Source organism: Corvus kubaryi, unplaced genomic scaffold (assembly GCF_017639235.1).
Source record: "Corvus kubaryi isolate FWS band 111438036 unplaced genomic scaffold, C.kubaryi_AGA036_p1.0 134, whole genome shotgun sequence".
NCBI lineage: Eukaryota > Metazoa > Chordata > Aves > Passeriformes > Corvidae > Corvus > Corvus kubaryi.
In genome coordinates this window covers 7,775,294-7,795,929 of record NW_024580668.1, presented here as the reverse complement: position 1 = coordinate 7,795,929, position 20,636 = coordinate 7,775,294, and the positions used below count along the sequence as shown (strand labels likewise).

General features: G+C 50.6%; 2 protein-coding genes across 4 annotated transcripts in view; one reads left to right on the top strand and one right to left on the bottom strand.

Moving 5' to 3' along the window:
- Positions 1 to 1,768, bottom strand: part of LOC121671868 (BPI fold-containing family B member 3-like) — a 7,429-nt gene extending 5,661 nt beyond the window's left edge. For 2 of the 3 annotated variants that reach the window (XM_042044135.1, XM_042044153.1), the window contains exons 1-3: positions 1,593 to 1,768; positions 432 to 543; positions 1 to 139 (exon numbers count right to left, since the gene is read on the bottom strand). The exon at positions 1 to 139 is cut by the window's left edge. In XM_042044135.1, coding sequence (XP_041900069.1) covers positions 1 to 139; positions 432 to 528 — 236 coding nt within the window. In that variant the 5' untranslated portion in view covers positions 529 to 543; positions 1,593 to 1,768. The remainder of the gene's footprint in view (positions 140 to 431; positions 544 to 1,592) is intronic. The other variant, XM_042044142.1, reaches the window with a different exon arrangement.
- An 11,344-nt stretch (positions 1,769 to 13,112) lies between these two features.
- Positions 13,113 to 18,039, top strand: BPIFB2 (BPI fold containing family B member 2). Its single transcript, XM_042044123.1, has 15 exons — positions 13,113 to 13,221; positions 13,463 to 13,556; positions 13,844 to 13,948; positions 14,092 to 14,235; positions 14,667 to 14,712; positions 14,944 to 15,004; positions 15,257 to 15,348; positions 15,464 to 15,640; positions 16,014 to 16,055; positions 16,186 to 16,350; positions 16,638 to 16,705; positions 16,999 to 17,044; positions 17,313 to 17,376; positions 17,479 to 17,555; positions 17,842 to 18,039. The coding sequence occupies exons 1-15, from the start codon at positions 13,113 to 13,115 to the stop codon at positions 17,908 to 17,910; spliced, it is 1,359 nt and encodes a 452-aa protein (XP_041900057.1). The 3' UTR covers positions 17,911 to 18,039.
- Positions 18,040 to 20,636: the final 2,597 nt, after the last annotated feature.

Genomic DNA, 20,636 nt, shown 5'->3' with positions numbered 1-20,636 from the left:
AGACTGCCAACAGCACCGTCTTTGCCCAGGAGACCTCCAACAACTCCGTCTTTTCCAAGGAGACCACCAAGCAGATTGCCACCAAGGAGACCATCCTGAGATCTCTGGGGAAGACCTTTGGCTGGTGAATCTCTCATACCTGAAGAACAGGATGAGAGGTCACTGTGAGCTACGTGGACTCAGCACACAAGCCAGCCTGGCTCTTCCTTCCCCTCCCCTGTCCCTCTTCATACAAATGAGGTGGTGGCACCAGCCACTGTAAAGTATCTGAAGTGCCATCTCCAAAGTGCTGTATAAATGCAAATTACCAGCATTGTCACTACTGCTGGGCAGATCTAGACCAGCTTCTGATTTTCTGAGCATGGTCAAGAGACAAAAGAGCAGAACTGCTCTCAAAAGAAGGATAAATCCTGTCTCTTACATACACTTACCATTCATATCTCCTCTGTCAACCAAGGACAGGAGTCCAAGTCCTTGTGAAGGGACCAGCAGGCTGTTGAGGAGGACAACAGTCCAAAACACCGACATCTTCAGTCCTGATAACTGTGGGAAGTGACTGCCATGAGAGCAGTGCTGGGAGAGTGAGCACCGGTCCATGGAGGGAGGAAAGAGGAGGAGAGAGGAAGGAAAAAGGACAAATGGCTGTCAGGGAAGACAAGATCAGGGAGGAGGCTGCTGGCACCTCTACTGCCTACTCATCACACTGGTGATGATGGACAGTAATCCTCCTGGTGGCACTTTCCTGCAGGAGAAACCAGAATGTCAACACCAGTTACTCCAAAGACCGATGGCCACAACAGCCATGGGGAAAGTGAGTGGTTGTTGGGATGTTCCCGCTGCGACCCCCTCAGTGCTGGTGAGTAATGGTATGACTTAGCTGTGTGATCTGGGGTACATCCATTCTGGATGGAAATTTCTCTAAGAAACAAATCCTGCATCCTGCATTATGGGAAAATATGACATTTCTGACAACACGATTGTCTCTAGAAGTAAAGCAACATCTCCACAGTACAAATGCACTGGAGAGCACCTCCAGTTTGAATGTCATGATTTCTGCACAAACATCAGAATCTGAGGCTTCTCTCTGCGTGGAAATACCTGATAGAATTGTAAGAAAGAGAAAGTAAACTTTAACATTTCAGTGTCATTGAAACATTTCTGTGGGACCTACAACTTGAAGTAGCTTCTTTTTGTTTTTTAAAGAACCAAAATGAACTTCATTGCTCCAAATCTATCTAAATGTAAATAACTCATCAAAAAGGGATCAAAACACGTGTGAGAGGTCTAATTTGCCTTAGCTAGAAATCTATTGCAGATAATAGAGCTATACCAAAGATAATTTAAGTGATAATTGTTTATGAAAACCCTGAAATACCCTTTCTTCGGCAAGGACTGAAATTCAATGAACTTGCACATCTCTGCTGGAGAAACTCACACTGAAAGGCACCATTTACTTCTTGGAGGATAATTCAGGCAGGCAGCAGGCAAGAATAACAGTTTTTGTTAAAAGGCCACCACTCCCAAAGCAACACTGAGAGTTTGCAGAGACAGAAGCAAGGAACACACTTACTGAGGAATAAATTTGCTCTTACCTGACCAAGCTCTGTCTCCAGCCGATGACCCTGTCTTCTGAAGATCACCGGGATCCAGGATCTTCATATATAGAGCTTTACAGAAGGAAAAAGGCAGGTGATGTCATTTGGGACATCCAGAATAATTGGTGGGGAGCAAAACAAACAAGGTCTTGTTTCTGGTGACTTCCACTGCAAATATTTCCTTGGAGATATTAGGAGTTAGGTAAATCATTGAGCAACGACCTGTAGGCGCAGACTCAGCCAGCTCCGGGTGCCTGGTTTGGAACATCATCCTTTCAGCCTGTCAAGATGCAGACATGGCTGAGATGTCATGCCCTGATAAAATACCTTTCTTTTTCTTTTCTTTTCTTATTTTTTTTCCAAATAAAATTGATGTTCTGACTGAAAAATGTGTCAAAACACTGGCCATCCGTGGCTGTTCATACTTCTGCAGTTCTCAGGGCTGCAGTACTGAGCAGTAAGCCCATGTGTGGGGATGTGTCACCTGTTATGATAAATGAAGGGCCAGGCAGCACCTTTTCCAGTGTAAAGACAGACTGTGGAGATAGTAAAATAGCCAGGTATTCCCTGTCCAGGCCAGCAGGACATGCTCAGCATTCCCATCCAACTTGCCTACAGCCTGATCGGATGTCACAGCCTAACAGATACCCTGAGCTGACAGACTCTTTGGAGAGACACCATCCAACTGGAAAATGCTGCCCTTATCTAACTGGTGTGGAATTGCTTCCAAGCCCATCACCTCTGCTCGGAGTGCTCCAGAGGGCTGGAGATGGGATGTGCTTTAACAGGAAGATACTGTTAGGAGGCTGATGCCATTGACCTGGAAGTTCCCAGGCCAGAGTTTGTTGGTTTGTGGTATTTTTGAAGTCCTGGAAGGATTGTTGATCCCATTGTGGGCACACCTTCCTATCATACCACCCCATGCAACAGATGTGCTGCAGCTGCCCAGGGTCTTCTGCCTCCTCCCTGCAGCTCTGTCCAGGCCCCTGCCCTGATTGCTGCCCAGGAGACACAAAGATAATACAGTTTCCCTGCCCCAAAGAGCAGCAGCTCTTTGGGGCAGGGAAAAGAAACCTTCTTCCATAGGCCCCGGACCAAACACGGTCCCCGTGCATGGAGCACATCCCAACAAGCACAGCAAAAGCTGCCTGTGCTGGAGGGAGAATGCACCAGCCCAGGGGACTGGGGTGAACTCTTTGCTCCCAGATGTCCTCATTGACAACAGGAGTGAATAGCGATGGCTGCTCCCCAGCCCTGCTGAAAAATAATCCCAAAAAATTGCTTGCTCAGTGTTAATACTTTCTGTAAACTTGGAAATAAATATTTCCAGCAGATGAGCCAGCTTTGGACACACATTATTTCCAGCTTTGAAAAAATACCTTAATTAAAGGCCAAGGAAGGGGTGGCAAAGATGTCAAAGCACTGAAGGAGTTGACACTCTCCTTGCAACCTGATCAGCCAGGACCTCCAGAGCACAAAGCCCGGCTGTCATGGTGAGATCATGACCTTTGATAAGGTGGACGAGGGTGTTAACAAGATGGTATTAAGTTATCATCCATCGTGAATCGATTCATACTCATGGGAGCCACTGTCCAAAACCTGAATTACCATGAAGACAGCCCCGATACTGGTCAGTGCACAGGGAAGGGGCAGGGTGGCACCTCTGGGAATAGCTCCTGTGCAGTGACCTTTCAGGCATGACAGCAACCTGGCCTCTCCCCAGCGGCTGCTGAATGCAGAGGTCTCTGACCATTGGATATTTTGAAAAAAACAAAGCAGATTCCCATAAAGAGAATGAAGCTGTGATGTCCAGGTCTCGCTAAAGTGACTTTCAAAGCCCCAAGAACACAAAGCCAAATCACTGAGCGAGGACAGAAACACGGAGCAAACCAGAACGGATTTGGTCAAAGGGAGAAGAATAGGACTGGTGTGAACAGACAGGTTCAATTCTCTATTCTTGGATCACCTGAAATGGAGCTGTCAGGCAGAGACTAAGGGGCACGTATCCCTGAGAAGAATCGGAGGCCTTGATGGTAGCAGGAGGTCAGCAGGCTCCAGTCAGTGCAGCCTGGGGAAATGTCATAGCCGTCGCTGGAAAATGAGGTAGATCTGCTCTGCTCTCCCATTGATGGCAACATTCAGATGTGGCCTGTCTGCCTGAGGAAACCCAGGTTTGCCCTGCCATCCTTCTGGAACCACTGAGAGACTGGTACATCCCTGCTGCTGAGGGATCAGGGCTGCTGGGTCTGTGTAGGGCTCCAGGGGACAGCGCTGGACAAGGCTGCACATCCACCCCAGGTCACCAGCACCAGTGACATGATAGTGTGGCTCAGCAGAGGGGCTGTTTCACAAAGAATTAACTAGGTGCTCTGTGAGATTCCCACTCTCAAATTCTCTAGGAAAGCAGTGGACAGGTATTTGGATTCATTTTTTTGCTCTGATCAGAGGATTGAAACTCAAACCATTTAATTTGTTTGTTAGCTCACAAAAGAACAATAAGGACAATTTGACCCGTGTTTGCAGTGACATGAAGAGAGGCATCACAAGCCCCAGTTTTCATGGGGAGCTGGTTTTACAGCTCCTTCCTCACTGTTGAGAATTCCCAAGGAGAATGAGTCCTTACACGTGATGCAGAACAAATCCCTGTGGAGAACAGACGGGGTTCTCGGAGCCCGCCTCCCCAGCAGGTTTTCCTGGGGGTAAAACACAACAGTCTTTCCAAAAATATCCTCCATTCAGTGCCAGCTTCCTGTCACCAGGAAAGATGTTCAAATCATGTCAATGAAGTCAGGATCGAAGCTGTTTATTGACTTACTAATGACAAGAAATTATCCAGGAGTCAGTGACTTACACACTCAGGATCAATATCAGTGAAGCAGCTGATAAATCCCAACACCAGCCCGAACCTAACTCCTTCTGAGGTCCTAAACCCCAGGCACAGTCCCCACCCCTCACAGCATGTGCACCCGGGAGCAGGGGGTCACTTTCTTGCACCCCTGACTTGTGGGAGGTGTGGATGCAAATGTGATTTATTTAGGGATCAGCTCCTTCAGGACATGGCCTATGCCCAGCCATGCCCAGCTGGCTCTGGCAGTGCATGGCAGGACAGTCTCGCCGTGGGGTCACGAGGTCTTTTTATCTCAGCTTGTGGAATCAAACTCTTGGAAAGCCAAAGAAAGGAAGAAACACCCCAGGAAGCCCAGCACCCTGCTGCTCCCTCCCCCACCCATTCCCACTGACTCCTGGCCACAGTGGGGATTGGGGATTGCAGCCACAGAGTCCCCATCCTCAGGTCTCAGTGACAGGTATGTCCAGCACCAGTGTGTTCTGTGGATTTAACAGCAAAAAGCACCTGGGTGGGATTTAACAGCTGATTCTGTGCTTGGGTGTGATGGACTGATGGCACAAAGTCTTGGGGTGACCCAGGGTATGGCAAAGCCACCATGGCAGCGTCCCTACCTTGCCCCCACTGATGCTGTGGGTGCTGCCCAGCAGGTCGGACAGGATCCCTGCACACAGCACCCCTGAAATGAGTAGGAGACACTGTCAGAGACATCTCAGCCATGGTGAGCACTGCCAGCATCTCCAGCATTTCCCTGCTTACCAAAGGATTTTGGGAATACTCAGAGGGAAAATTAACAGGGTGGGAATTCTCGGGTTTGTGTGTTTTAGTTTAGTCTCTGCTTTTGGCATACTTCCCACGAGTTAAATAGATAAATGGATGCAGCAAGGTGGGGGATTTTACTGCCATTTCAGCTGGTTTTAGGTGTGGTTAAGGGAGATGTGTTGATTTTTGGAGACTTCAGAAAGCTTGTGATAGCAAGGGGGTTTGATTCTGAGGACAGGAGCAATGTTCAAAGAGGCTTCAGAGAAGCTGTCTGCATCCTTTGCAGTGGCTCTGTCCTTGCAGATCCCTCCTGCCTCCGAAGGACTGGGCAGACAGAACCCAACTGGAGGCACTGCCCAACATTTCCCCCCTCCAGCTCCACTGCAATGGAAGGGGCCAGCAAGTGACTGTCCTAAAGAGTCCCTGACAGTCCTGGGGACAGGAGGAATGTGCCAGGTATCCCACCCCACAGGTGCCACACCAGGGAGAGTTACTGGTGGCCAAAACACCCCCACGAATGCACATGGTACATTGGGAGCAGGGATCACTTCTGAGCATTTGTGCCCGTGGGAAAATTGTTTAGGAGGCTGATTCATCATTTGTTATTCCTTGAAATGTAATTCCTTGAAATGTTATTCCTTGAAATAACATTTTCATTTTCAGGATTAACTCCGGTTTTTCTGTGGGTTTTTTTAAATGAATCTGGTATTGATAACGAAAGCAGCTGGAGAGGCTGTGAGGGGAAAATTCCTGGTACAGTGTTACGCAAACTGAGATTCCCAGCAGCAATCCCAGCTTGATGCAGACCCCTGGTTCACACCAAACATCCCCAGCGGGGAGGAAGCCAAGGCCACATGAGATAGACGCAGGGAAGGAGAACTCAGCATCCTGCTCACCCTCAGCAAACTCCTCACCCCAGTTTTGGCCTCCAGAACCCCCCTTGCTCTCTGGAAGTCACCTTCCAGAGAGGGGCTGCTTCCCACACAGAGAATTTTCTCTGCCTTGAACCAGGACAACTTCATCTCTCCAGGTTTTAGGTCAGCTGGATTATGTCATGGTGACCCTCGTCTATTTTTAACCCACTGTTAGAATAAGCTGTAAAAAACTCGGGCAGAGACAAAGGAGGTTCTGTGTGACATTGCAGGAGTGAGAGGCAGCGTGTGCCCTCTCGCACTCAGAGGGACTGTCCCTCTGCTGTGCTGGCACCGGAGAGCAGCAGCCACGTTACAGTCACAGAGCGAGGGAGAGCCACAACTTTTCTTCCGAAACATCCAACTCTGCCTCCAGATTGCTGTGCTGCAAGGGGAAAGGAGGAGCAAAAGGGAGTCCCCACCAGGATCCTAGTCCCCCCCGAGTTCTCCATGCCCATAGGACACCGCACACAGACATATTCCTAACCAACATCCCTGTCTGCTGCCCCACATCTCCCATTTTTCTTAGATGTTCCAGGATTTGCATTTGGATCAGGTGCTGGGTGCTTTGCTCTGCAATGAAATGGAGCAACAAACTCCACAGGAAACACTGAGCTGAGGGGAAATCAACACCTCTGAAAAAACGGATTTCAGGAATGTCACCACTCCAAGACCCAGTGGCAGCCAGCAGCACCCACCTTCAGATCCAGCTCTATGGAAGTTGCACTGATCAGCAGCGGGGTTCAGCAAAGGGTGAACCAGAAATCCCCAGAGGGATTTCGGCTGCATGGAAGCAAAGAAGGATAACTAACCAGAAGTTACCAGATCTGCACTTTGCCCTTTGACAGGGGAAGGGAAGGAGGTGGATGGATGGATGGATGGATGGATGGATGGATGGATGGATGCCAACTTACAAATCGTGGTGGTGAATTTTGCATTCACAAGGCCGAGCACTGCATCCACAGCTGCACACAGCTGTAGGGTGAGAAGAAAGGTGTGAGAGAACCTTGCACAGACACTTCTGGTGGGAGCAGAGCTTTGAGGCTGCCAGACCAGTGCAGAACCCACCCACAAACACTGGGAGCCTCCACTGCTGGTTACACAGATCAGGGCTTGCTTCAGTTTCTCTGTCCCTGGCTGAATTGGGTTATTCTGGATTAAACATGCCTTAAGCTGAGCAAAGAGCAGGGCCAGAGCCCCACAGGTATCTGACTAAGAAGGACTGACTTTATGACATGTTAGGGGGCTGCAAGTTGCCCTTTGACAAGGCTTTGGGAACCAGGTGCTCAACCCCAAGGACAGCTCTGTCCGTGCATCACATCCCTACCCGCCAGGCTGGGACAAGGAGGCTTCCAGCAGCACCAGTGCATTTGCTGCATAAACCCAGGAATGGCTGGAAATGCTCCTTTTCGCCAGTCTGAAAGCTCCTTTGTGTGGCAAAACTGTGAAACCTGTTACGGTGCACTGAGAAAAAGGAGGAGGCGGAGGAGGAGGTGGAGGAGGAAAAGGAGGAGGAGATGATCTCTGGGAAACAAGGATGGGACTTACCAGAGCTGGCAGCACTTTGTGAAGGGTGCTGTGAAGGACCCTGCTCATGACTTGGACCACACGCTGGGCAGGGAGAACACGTCACCCTCAGAGCCCTCGTGCACACAGCAATAATTATTTATTGAAGATCAAAAGGGGGGAAGTCACGCACTAAAGAAACTGATCTGGTACGGATTAGGGCAAAATATGCCTCATGTCTAATAAAATCTGTTTTCTGTCTTTGCAAATCTTTTCTCAAGAATGCCATCTTCTGGTTTTAAAGGAAGCTGAAGGTTTTCATCCCTAAAAGAAGCTCTGACGGTCTGGGAGTACAAAACAGACAGATGTGCACATTGCATGGAATAGCACAACTAGGGCTGGCCTGAATTTATCCATAAAACCCTTGTTTACGTAACAAAAAGAGAAAAAAGAACTGCAAAAAGTATTTGTGTGCTGCAGAAATCCAAACCTGAAGACTGAAACACCTAACAGTGCTCTTACCTGTCCCTCAGGAATTGTCAATCCCAGCACACCAGCCATGTGTCCTTTGGGACTTACCTGATGGGGGGTTGGTTCTAGCACTGACAAAGGTGATATGGGAGTTCCTGGGGCTGAACCTGAGGGTGCCCGTGGTGTCCTGCCCCAGCTGCCCTCTGACTATCAGGTTTGCAACCAGAGCAATTTCCATGTTTCCTTCTGTAAAGCTGCTCAGAGCAAAGTTTGGTCAGCACAGGATAAACCCCAGGGATGAGCGAGTCCCCCAGATCCCCCAGCCGTACTCTCTGTGGGCACTGGCTCCCATTCACCTTTTCCCAGTGATGCTCATTTGGACTAAGCCATGAAGAACCCCAAGCCAGGGGAGAGCACCAGAGAAATCACCAGGGAACAGAATCTTTTCACCTTCAGCCTGAAGGGAAGACGCAGGAAAAGAGCTGGGTAAAGAGGAACAGTCAGATCCAGATGTGCGGGATTTGCAGCTTACAGCAAAGTCACCTCTCACTGATATTCTCACTACCTTATTTCTTCCTCTTCTTGTTCAAACTTTTTATTTAGAACTACTTTTACATGTAGAAACATGTTTCTTCCTAACGAAAAATCACACAGTCTAATTTTGAAAAAATCAGGAAAAAACTTCTTTGGCATCCAGACATTTCTATAGCCCCATCCAGCATGGATCTGGGGGATGGAGGGCCAGCCCTGATCCCCCAGAAATTTGGGGTTTTCATCAAGACATCATGGACTAAAGCTAGGCCCCTCCACACTGCAGAGCTATGACACCTGCCCCGGACGGTGCTGAGGCAGGAGCTGATGCACTTTGTTGCCTTTAAGTTACGGTTTCTCTGTGTGTTTGTAGACACAGCCAAGCAGAAAATCACCAGCTTTAATATCCCACTTGTTAGCAGGGAGTGATTCGTGGCTGCCTCCAGGCTGACACTTCCCAACCTCCCACTTTTATTTGCTCGTCCCCGGTTCCGGGCTCGCAGTGTGAGGCTGTGGCTCATCACTCACCCTGAGATGCCTTTCATGGGTTTGGTGTTGGGCTTTTTGCTCATGCCTTCCTCTGCCATTTTCTGCAGAACACCACTCCCACTTAGAGCAGCTGAGCCTGCTGGAGAATTTGCAGAATATGAGTTCAGCACAGACCCCCCAGAGAGGAGCCTGTGCCAGAGGGTGAGGGGTTGCAGCGCTCCCACTGTACTGTATGAAACATCTCTATTAACATATTCCATCCCAACACACCCAGGAGCCCTGCTGATCTTCTGGAGAGAGGTAAGGAACAGTCAGGCTCTAAAACCTGACTGAGAAAGAGGAGAACTGAAAGAATTAAAGGGCTGGGTGATACTCTTGCATGAGCTAAACCCTCAGGGTTTCCAATGTCCCCCAATACAAATAATTTCACTGATAAATCTTAAAGTCTGGGTAAATTCTCAGTCTCGGATTCCATTCGAATGAGAGCTCACAGCCAACAGGGACTTGTGCACCAAGTCTGAAGGAAAAACCCGATCTGCTTAATTACATGGTACAGACAGAAGTGGGAGCAGGGAGAAACCTGAGATGGGCAGTGGTGAATTCTGCTCTTGGAGCCACACGTGTCATTGTGACTATTGGATGAGCAGCTCCCACTCCCCAAAGGCTCATGGGGTTGTGCAAACACTGGGGGAGGACGTGGGCTCAGCTGGGAGATAACACAGTGAAAACTGTGATAACCTCAATAATATTCTTACTGATTTCAGGCAGGGTTGGAGTGAGGGTGAGAAGAACATTCACCTGCCAAGAGAATGGGGTCCTTAGCCCAACCCTGTCCTAACTCCACCATGGGAGATCCATCCATCCCACCAGACTGCAAATGGGCTGCACAGAACTCTCCTCCAGGCTGCTGCTGTCCCTGTGGCTGGCCCTTAGACTTGTGGCCACCACTGTCCCAACCTGTCCCCTCCTGGGTGCCCCACCCAACAGGACCCAGCTCTGGGAGCTCAGCCTGGTGAGGTAATGCAGCACAAAGTAATTTATTTCCTCTCTTCATTTCTGTATAAAACTTGTCATGAGGTTTAATCCGTCATTACCTCCCTCCCAGAGCTGTGCTCAGTGGCCCGCTGCTAAGCCCAGACAAGGAGATTTACATCTTATCTAACAGGAGTGTAAGATTTATGGATAACTCCCGACAAGGAGCACATCATGCCAGAAAGACACTTTTGTGCTAGTAACTTGATCAGTCATTATGCTGTGAGTTGACATCTAATTAAGCCTCCACAGGCATCATCAGGTCCAGAACAGCTCTTCAGGAGGAGAAAATCCACCTCTAAGCACCAGGGTGGCAGCTTATCCCCAACCCTTGCACTTCTGGAAGAGATAATAATGCTCCCCAGAAAATCCCCAATCTCAGGGAGAGCTGCCAATATCACCTGCACTGGAAAAAGGAATCGCAGGGGCAAATTCCCAGCTGCTGCTCTAAAACACAGCAAAGACTCATTTCTTAGAGACTTTTCTAGGCTGCATCCTTGTCCCTACCAAAGTCAGATCCCACAAAACACCTCCCGTGGCTGCAGGGGACTCATCTGAGGGTTACAACCTTCTCAATGGATTTACTTTTCTGAACACATTTCTTGCCTCCCAATGGGCTGCCTACATCAGTGTGGAAGCGTAAATCCTGCTCTCCCTTGGCAGGCTGCTCGATCTTCATATTTTCTCTTGACACTGCTTCCAGGATGCCTTCGATGGAAATGCACAGCGTGGCTGGAATGCTGCTTTTCTTGGCATTTCCCTGTCATGCTGAGCAGGAAAGCAACACAGTGCTGGGGAGAGCCAAGGGCTTTGAATGTGTCAAGATGCACCTGGAACCAGCGCCCGGCACCTCACGTCACTGACGCACAAAGGACAATGGCTGCTGCCCAGGCTGCAGGTGTTTCAACAAGCCCTGAACACCTCACCCCACTGCCAAGGCAGCCAGACCAAAAGGGGCAACTCAACCCTCTCTGGGAGACTGGTCATGCCTCAAAGCAAAGGTCACAAGTATTGGGGAGGGATGGGGGGAAGTCAGAACGCAGAGGGGAACTGGTGTGGCCAGGGAGGGTGTGTGTATATGGTGTTTGCAGGGGGTCCGTGCTCTGTCCTCCAGGCCAAAAGGAAGCCAGGAGAATACGATGGACATCAAGCACAGGAAGGAGGGGAGCTCTTATTCCCTCCCATGAATGCTTTCACTGCTTGTAGAGACATTGCCAAAGAGAGGGGATGTCACCCACCATTTTTCAGCCAGTTGTAATAAATATTGCCAGTGGCTTCTTGTTGGGAATGGGTTAAAGAAAGGAAGGGATTATTGCACATGGGCTATTTCATACCTTCTGTCTGGTCTAAAACTCGCTGAACCCAATAGAAACACGTTACCTTCAACAGACTTACCCAGGCCTGATGGAAAAGGAGAACATCCTGAATAAATTGCCAGGATCTCCTTCAGGTCATGTGCTGATCTCATCCCTTCTGGTCTAAGATGCCCAGCTGGGAGAGTGACACAAACCACAGCAGCCTCTTGTAGAATCCTGGAATAGTCTGGGTTGTGGGGGACCTGAAAGCTCATCTCATTTCAACCCCCTGCCATGGGCAGGGACACCTTCCTCTAGACCAGGTTGTTCCAAGTCCCATCCACCCTGATCTTGAACACTTCCAGGGATGGAGCAGCCACAGCTTCTCTGGGCAACCTGTGCCAGGGCCTCACCACCCTCACAGGGAAGAATTTTTTCCTGATCTCTAACATAACCCTGCACTCTGTCAGTTTAAGGCCATTTCCCCTTGCCATGTCTTTCCATGCCTTTGTCACAAGTCCCTCTCAAATTCTCTTGGAGCCCCTTTAGGCACTCGAAGGGGCTCTAAGGTCTCCCTGGAGCCTTCTCTTCTCCAGGCTGAACAACCCCAGCTCTCAGTGTGTCCATAGCAGAGGTGGACTTGGAGGTGCTGTCCCTGTGGTGTTCAGAAGAAAGGGTGGCTGCAGAGCAAAGAAACCCACCTGTTTGCTTTCTAACAATGTTTGATTTCTTGGCACCCTCCACCCAGAGGCCTTTCTTTGTGCTCCTCAGGAACACCACAGTGAAGACAAGCTGCCCCAGCACCTGCTGTTCAATTCCTCACCTCGCCAGGTCAACGGCCAAAGTAATCAAGTCTATAGGGAAACAATAAACATGGTACAGAAAACAAAGCGTCCCCCCAGTATCCTGGTTCCCAGCCCTCTTTGCCAATTCCTGCCCCATCAGCTTTGGTTGGGAGGATATATAAAACCAGCAGAATTTCTTGGTGTGGCCACGGCAAGACACAGACTGAGTCAGAAGAATGGGAAGACCAGCCAGGAGAGGTAAAGATGCTTTGCAAACTGAATAGCTTGATACGGGCATTGCTCCTACTTACTGTTGTGTGTCTCCATAAGGGTCAGCACTCAGCAGAAGTGATGCTTTCTGCAAAGACTGAGATAAATATGTATGTTTTCTGCAGGTTAAACTTTCTGAATTACTTGTTTTTGTAATGTTGTAAGAGCATTAAAGACATTGTAAACAATTCCCAAATGTTTTTCGGAGACAGATAACACTTTCACCTTTTCATTTGATTTTGTAACTCCTCCATAACTTCCATTCCTTCCTCTATTAATTTTAACTTCTCTTTATTTGCTGTTTTTATACCAGTTGTGGCCATTCTGTGCTCCTCAGCAAGTGAGAAATTGCTGCAGGCACTGTTCTAGCTCACAGGATTGCAGAGGCTCTTCAAGGCTGAGCCTTCTGTCAGTGCTTTTAAGACACCACATGAGAGCTGTGGGTCGTTACTGCACCAAAGCTGACAAGCTCCCCACCACAGCCTCAGGCAAGGAGCAGATCTGTGGCTCTGTGCCTCAGTGGCCAGGCAAGGGCCATGCTGTTCTGACCAGGCTGCTGTGGATGCCCTCTTCCTCCTCCTCTTCCTCTTCTTTCTCCTCCTCCTCCTCCAGGCGCTGGCATGGCAATGGTCTGCACCCTGAGCATCTTCCTGAGCCTCCTGGTCCCAGCTCACACCACCAGGTCACCCGACTGTGGCGGCATCCTCACCCCCTCTGGACTGAGATACCGTAAGTGCAGACCCACATCTCCCATGCCAGCAGCAGGGAGGGGAGGCAGGGACATCTTCCACTCCAGTGGTGAAACACCAAATGCTGGCACCAGAATCCTGTGCCACTACTCAGCTCACCTGCTTTACTCCCTGCCTGTTGCTAGCAGCAGGGGGTTAGTAAGGGATGCAAAAGGGTTTCAGCCTGTCCATTAGGACCCAAGCCCCAGAGGCTGCCATAAAACATCTGCCCTGTTTTGCAGTTGCTGAAGTTTCAAAGCCACATGCAGAGTCGGTCCTCAGGCGCGACTTCATGGCCCCGCCAGCCCCAGACCCGTCTCCCATCTCCCCAAGCAGGTGAGTTGCCCTCTCTTGCCCAGGCTTGCTGCCATATCCCTGGTTCACACTGGTGTTTGAATATTGTCACAAAAGGCACTTTACCAGTGAGGGAAAGATCCTCCTGGAGACCAGGAGGTTTAGAAATGAGCTCCTGGCTCCTTCTTTGAGGTCCAAGAGTAGCAGAACCCATGCTGCCCTCAGGGTGTGGATTTTATCTGTGCAGTTCTTGTGAACTTTTGGGGGTTCTCAGGGACTGCATATCAGTCTGTGCTGGTGTCCCAACACCTTCCTTTCTGCTCCAGCAGGAACCAAATTATCTCTGTCAAAGTTGACAAGTTTTCCCTGACCCTGATCCCTGACACCGGGATGCGGCTGAGCATCGAGGTGGACCTTGGCACCACATCTGCCCCGTGAGTGCTGGGGCTGCAGGGCTGGAACCAGCCCAAGCTCAAGGCTGGAGTGACAAAGCACCTCCAGGAGCAAGGACAGCCTGGGGGGAGTGTGGCCAGGAGCACCCCCCAGCTCCGGCCTCTTCCTCTCCTCCCCATCACAGCTCAACCACCAAGGAGATGAGACTGTCCATCCTGGCAGACCTCCATGTGGACATGAACCCCGAAGGAAACCTGGAGTTGGTGACCTCTGACTGCAAACCCACCCTGGAGGAGGTGCAGAGCACTGAGGGGGTCACTGAGGACAGGTCAGCCCCGCAGTTTTCCTCCTTGTGGGATTTGGGTAACAGGTGAAAGAAGAAACTGAGGCACAAGTGTTTCTAGGCTGGAAGGTGATTGGATTGAGACTTGCTCACCGCCCTCAAAGCTCAGCACTAAAACTTTACCTTCATGGGAGGAACTTTCCTCTACTTTTGGGGTGGTTTCCCCATTTTAAGAGAGTTTCAGTCTGTCACAAAGGAGCAGTACTTTTAGAGTTGTGCAGCTGGAATGCTTTTAATGCAAGTCCAGTGGCAATTCTCTGGTGGTTTGGGATTCTGAAGAGTAATCATAGCTTAACAGATGATAGAAAACAATGGTAATTCTGTCTCTGGATGCCTTTTGGGTCAGATAAAAGACACTCACCCACCTTTGGCTGATCTAGTTCTCTCCTAACTTCTGTTCTGTTGTTTTCACCCAGCAAGTCCTCAGGATCGGACGTGGACAAGCAAATCAACGTTGAAAAAGTAAGATAAAGTTTGTAAAGGCATGAGACAGCGTTGTACAGGCCTGTAAGAATTAGAGCACTTTATGGTGCTATTCCCCCACAGCTCTGTGCTCACTGGACATTGCCATCATCCCCTGGCTCCTGCTGTCAGCAGATGGCAACACCCACCTCAGAGGCATTCCAGGGAAACTCAATGCCGGCAAACCCCCATGTCCATCTATCACCTCTCTTTTTGTTCTTTATTCCATAGATTTGCCTGGAAGTCTCCAAACTGCTGCTCTTTCCAAACGAACGGCTGATGTCTCTGGCAGGTGGGCAGTTGGCTTTCACTCTCATTATGGACTGAGGGTTTCAAGGATCATTTTGGAGCAGGTTAATGAGGTGGGATAAATTCCTACCCTGCAGCAGCAGAGGCCCTGCTGCCATCATCTCCCCGGGGACTTGCTCCCTCTGCCCAGCTCTTTCCCTGTCTTTTTCACTCAGGAAACCCAGACACTTCCTGGAGCCAATCCCCTGTCACTGCTTCCCTCCTCTTACTGAGCATCCCTCTGCTCCATTTGCAGCTCCATTCCCCATCACACCGAGCTGCCAGGTCCAGTACCTGCCCCTGGCTGCCCCCATGTACTCTGAGCAGGGAATCATCATCTCTTTGCAAGTAAGTCCTTACTTTTCATCTCTCACAGCCCAGCTCCAGTTCTTGGAAGAGCTGCTTCCTCACAGTGCTACTGAGACACCTGAAACTCCTTTTCTCCTTGCCTGTGTCCCTGCAGACAACTTTCCAAGTGGCAGGGACGGTGATCCCCCTGCCAGTCAGCCCTGTGCCTTTCAGCATGCCCGAGCCAGTGAGCTCCAGTCCTTCCCACCTCATCTTGGCTTTCTCCGAGCACTTCTACACCAGCTTATTCTCCGCATTGGAAGAGTCTGGAGCCCTCAATGTGAGCCTCCTGGTAAGTGGAACAAGGCAGGAAGAAAGGAGTGGGAGATACACACTTGGAGGGACAGCCCTGCCCCAGAAATAACTTGGAGGAGCCACATGCCCTGCACAGAAATGAGAGTGTGTCCAAGCACCTGCAGGAGCCACAGCCCCTCAGCCCCAAGCTCTTAAAAATATTCCTGGTCTAATGGTGCATGGAGAATTTGCCGTGAGGAGTCACCTGCACACTGCTCCTGGCATGGGCTGGTGTGAGGAGGGCTTCTGCACGTACCCAGGGGTGGGATGGTGCTCTTCAGAGGGGCTGCATGGCCACGCTGGACATGAGCCCTGGAGCAGCAGCCCTGGGCAACCCTTGGTCTGATCATGAGCTGTGCTTGGTGTTTCAGAGCTCGCTGACCACTGCCACCTTGGCTGAGAGGATCACTCAGGTGTGTTGCTGTGGCTGTGACCCCAAGAAGCACAGCCCCAGCTCAGGCAGTGTTCCCCACCTGCCCACCTCCCACCCTGGGGGTGCAGGGATGGCTGCCATGCCCAGAAACAACCCTGCTCCCTTGGCAGATGGGCTCCCTCTTCCAAGAGGACCTACCAGTGGTGCTTCAAGCTGTGACCCGGAGTTCACCTCACGTGGCACTGGAGGAAGACAAAGCAATCGTGAAGCTTTTCCTTACTGCCCAGATCGGAGCAGGATCATCCCTTTTCCAGAGCTTCCTGAGTGTGAATGTGGTGAGTGTGGAAGCACGCCGAGCTTGGGAAGCGTGTGCTGCGAGTGTGTCCATGCTGCCCACGGGCACTGCCCCTTGCTCTGAGCCCTGGCCCCACTGCAGGGGCTGATTCAGCCTTTTTCCATCACAGTGCTCCCAGTCTCCAGCAGTGTTTGCCCACGTGGCATTGTGCAGGATGCAGGGAGCACTTTGCAGGAGGCAGCACATGGATGGGTTCATCATACCCCACTCTTCAAAGCTGAAGTGGGGCCAATTCCTCACTGATCCTGCCCTCTGTTCCCCTCACAGGATGTGACTGCCAGGCTCCACTTCAGCGTCGCCAACACGAGGATGATCATCTCTGTGGCAGCCGTAGAGTAATGAGCCCAGCTGCGGGAGCCCGAAGGGGACACGTCCCAGTCACAGCAGGGAAAGGACAGGCAAAGTGGTCTGGGGAGGCTTTTAGCTTTTAGAGTTTGGGCATTGCAGAGGTAGCTTCTTCCCAGGGAGACAGTGAAATTCCACAGACACGACTAGGGAGAAAAGTGGGAACTGCAGCTTCCACACTCCCACAAAGGCCCTGAGTCCAGACAGGGAGTTTGGGGAAACAGGAGAAACTGCTAATTACAGCTCAGCACCAGCAGCTCCTCTGCTGCTCTTTGTTTTCCAGGGATATCGAGCTCAGCCTGGCTGCCTCTGATGTGGGTCCTGTGCTGGTAGGTACCTCCAGCTGTGGCCACTCCTGGTACCATCCTCTAGGAGCCTGGTCCCCCTCAGCTGCCCCAGCCATCCTGGGCAGTGGGTGCCAGCAGGGAAATATGGAAATACTGACTTTGGGTGCTTGCTGCGTCTGGTGGAAGGGACAGTTGGGTCCTTGTGGGATGGGAAGAGGTGCAGTGAGCATCAGGATGCTCTCACAGGTCTCTACCCCTCTCCTCATGCTTTAGCCCTACACCATGCATTCACCCTGACTTTCCCCCACAGGCTGCCTTGCTGGAGGAGTTGTTCCTGCCCACAGTCCGTGAGGAGGTGCCAGCCCAGATAAACGGTGAGGAGATGGGAGCTCTGCGGATGCTGCCATGTGGGATGATCAACATGGACCCAGACAGCACCCAGCTGGCAACTTCCCCTCTTTTTTTCTTTTTCTCAGTGGTCCTGAGACAAGGTGTTTTCCTGCCCCATATCGCCAGTTTCACTTACACCGATGTCAACATCACAATTCACAAGGTAAGAAATAAGACATTTAAATTGCTCCCTGCTGTGCTTGATTTAAAGGAAGCCTGGGAGCAATGCTAACCTCCCAGCATCAGAATGAATCAGAGCCTGATCATCCAGCCCTGGTAACCTGCAGAACCAAGTTCTGTTGCCTTAAATAGGCCCAGCTCCTCTTCAGCCCCATGGACACAGGCAGTGGTTGTGTCCAAAGGGCCGTGGGGGGTGGTGAAGCCCCGTGTGGGCTGATGGAGCCACACAGGCACCATGCTCAGTCCTCCTTCCTCCCTTCCTTGCTCAGGACTATGTCTTGATCCCCTGCAACCTCCAGCTAGAGGCAAAGACTGGAGAGGCGAGAACCCGGGAGTGAAATCCAGTGTCTGGGGTAAAACAGTGGCAAAATCGTTCCGCTGACTCTCACATCTCGCTCTGTGGTTTGTCACTGCTTGAAACGTTGAAGATCTTCTCTCTTGCCTTACTGAAACATCATGGTTTTATATTCTGGATAATAATGGTGTTGCACTAGCACCTTTCTCTTCCAGCCCTGCTCCTGGTAGTTTTGTTGTACAGAGGATGGATTGTAACAACGTTCCACGTTTTAATTAAACATTTCTCTTTAATTCCGCATTTGCTGGTGTGACTATTGACATTTTACCCCCCTCAACAATTTGTATCTAGAAACAGATGAATTTTGCCCATCATGTCCAGACCCTACGTTTAATCAATTCCACTCATTTACAAGGATGCAAAACAGACTCGTGCCTCTGCAGAACGACACAACCCCTACAAAGAGAGATCTTTCATCTGTTTTTCCTCCATGTCTCGTGTTACTATGGGAACATTACAGCTGGTGTGTTTCCTGGGTCAGAAAGAGGAGGAGGGGAAGGAAATCAGTCTGCAGAATGGTTTCTAATTTTAGACCTGAAGGCAGTTATATTTTCAACACTTTGCTTCTGAGAAAGCTCATCAGAGAGAAAATGCTGAATGAGAGGTGACTGCGCCGGCGCCGTGGTCACTGGCATTAGGATGCTCTTTCCTACTGATCAAACACATTTCCCAGTTGTTCAGGAATGTAAAAGGGGGATAAAACACCCACAACAGACACAGGCATCCAAAAGGGAAGGGTGGGTGGTAACAGAGCTCCAAAAGCTGCCCCAGTCACTCAATCACTGGGTGCTGCTGCATCTACCCCAGCCAGGGTGAACACGGGGCTTTGCTGATGCCCGGGAGGAGCATCCTCATCCCTGATCATGCAGCTCCTGCCTCAGCTCTGCCACGGTGATGCCTCACATAACACCCCAGCCATGAAACCTTATTAATTACATCCACATCTGCTTTCACTTGCTACAACTACACCCATCATTTCTGGCCTCTGAAGCTTCTGAAAAACACTTCAAAACCTTGTATTTCAAAGGCTCAGAAACAGGAAAGCAAACAAAACAAGCCAGGTTGATTTACTGCAAGGAGTAAAGAACCCTGAAGGTTTATGTGCCCAGAGTGGGGACCTGACTAATGATGTTAATGCCTGAGGTTGGCCATAGCAGGAACAGCTCCTAATAAAAGTTTCCTGGTAGAGCTGCAACCATTATTCTTTGACTAATATATGTTAAACCAGTTTCCCAAAAGGAATAAGTTACCGTAGTAAGAAGATGCATTTCTTTGACAGGGAATATTCTGGCTCCAAGCTTCACTGCATGACTCTGCCTCTCCAGCACAGGGCTGGAGTCTCAGGAGCTGCACCCTCAGCTGCCAGCCCCACCTGGGAATAGCCACAGGCTTAGAGCAGAGCTGGCTCATGCTGGAGAATGAGGGTCTTCTGCTTCTCACTCCAGTCACCCCATTTACTGAGACCCCCAGCACAGCGAGGGAAAAGGAATGCTGAAAAAAGTGTTTGCATTAGCCCCTTTGACATGCACAAAACCCAGCACTTTCCTGGGCAGTCCTGCAGGAAGAGCTGTCTGGTGACACCCAGCTTCCCTCACCACCGGCACATGGAGCAGCAGGCACCAGCCAGGTTGTTCAAATCCTGGAGCAGGGGGAGCAAGCCCCTTCTGCAGCCCCCATGAAAGAGCAGAGGGATGCAGCTTTTGCCAGGGTCATCACTGGAGCAAGAGCCAGAGAGCTCCAAGTCGCACGTGCAGCCAGGAGCACAGCCAGTCCCTGGCAAGCCCTCCTGCTGCTCACCCAGCTCAAGATTTCCCAGCCTGTCAGGGTACCAGTGTTAAAGAAACTTTCCTGAACAGGATTGTCCCAGCTCTTATGGGTTCTGGATTGCAGTTTCCTGCCTGCTCTGGATATGCTCCTGAAGCCACTAGAAATTTAGATGTACATGTTGGAGAAGGTTCAAGTAACACTGAGATGCTGCCCTTTCCTTTGGAAAAGGCTCCTCTACTGCTTCCCCCTCAGTCCCATGTGATGAGCAGCATGATGGAGGACAGACCCCAAGAGGAAAACCCTTTTCCAGGGGCACAAGATGGCTTTTCCATCTTCTGTGACCCTGGGCTTGCAGTTGTGCCAGTGCTCCATGCAGCAGCAAACTCTCATCACATGCTCTCGTCACACTGTTTTCTTTCTCAAGACAAGCAGAGGCCTGAGGCAGTGCCAGATCACAGAGCCTTCTATAATGTGCCAGAGAAATGAATGCCTCCCAGCAGAGCAGAATACACACAGAAGTGATGGCCAAACGGGAACGAAAAGAGGGCCTAAACTTTACTTACTATCCAGACGGTGTTTGCTAAGGAACCAGAACAAAACCTTGTATCAACACAGCCTGTTCTGCCAGCCTGTGGGCAAAAAGGATGGATGGAGACACCAAGTCCCCGCAGTGCAGGCGCCCTGAAGTGGCACAAAGCAGCTGCCAGCACAGGTTGCTGGGGCCACTCATCCTGTCCTGCAGGTAAGAGGGTGCGTGGGCATGCTGGTGTCAGGGAACATGAGCAGTGGGATCTGAGCTCCCTGCTCCTGGCTCCTGAGCAGGTTCCAGTGCTCCACAGTGTTCACCCTCGTTGGCACCTCAGTTCACGGGGGTTCACCCAGCGATGGGGCTGTACCCAGCCTGCTGCTTCAGTGTGGCACCCTGTCACCACACAGGAGCAT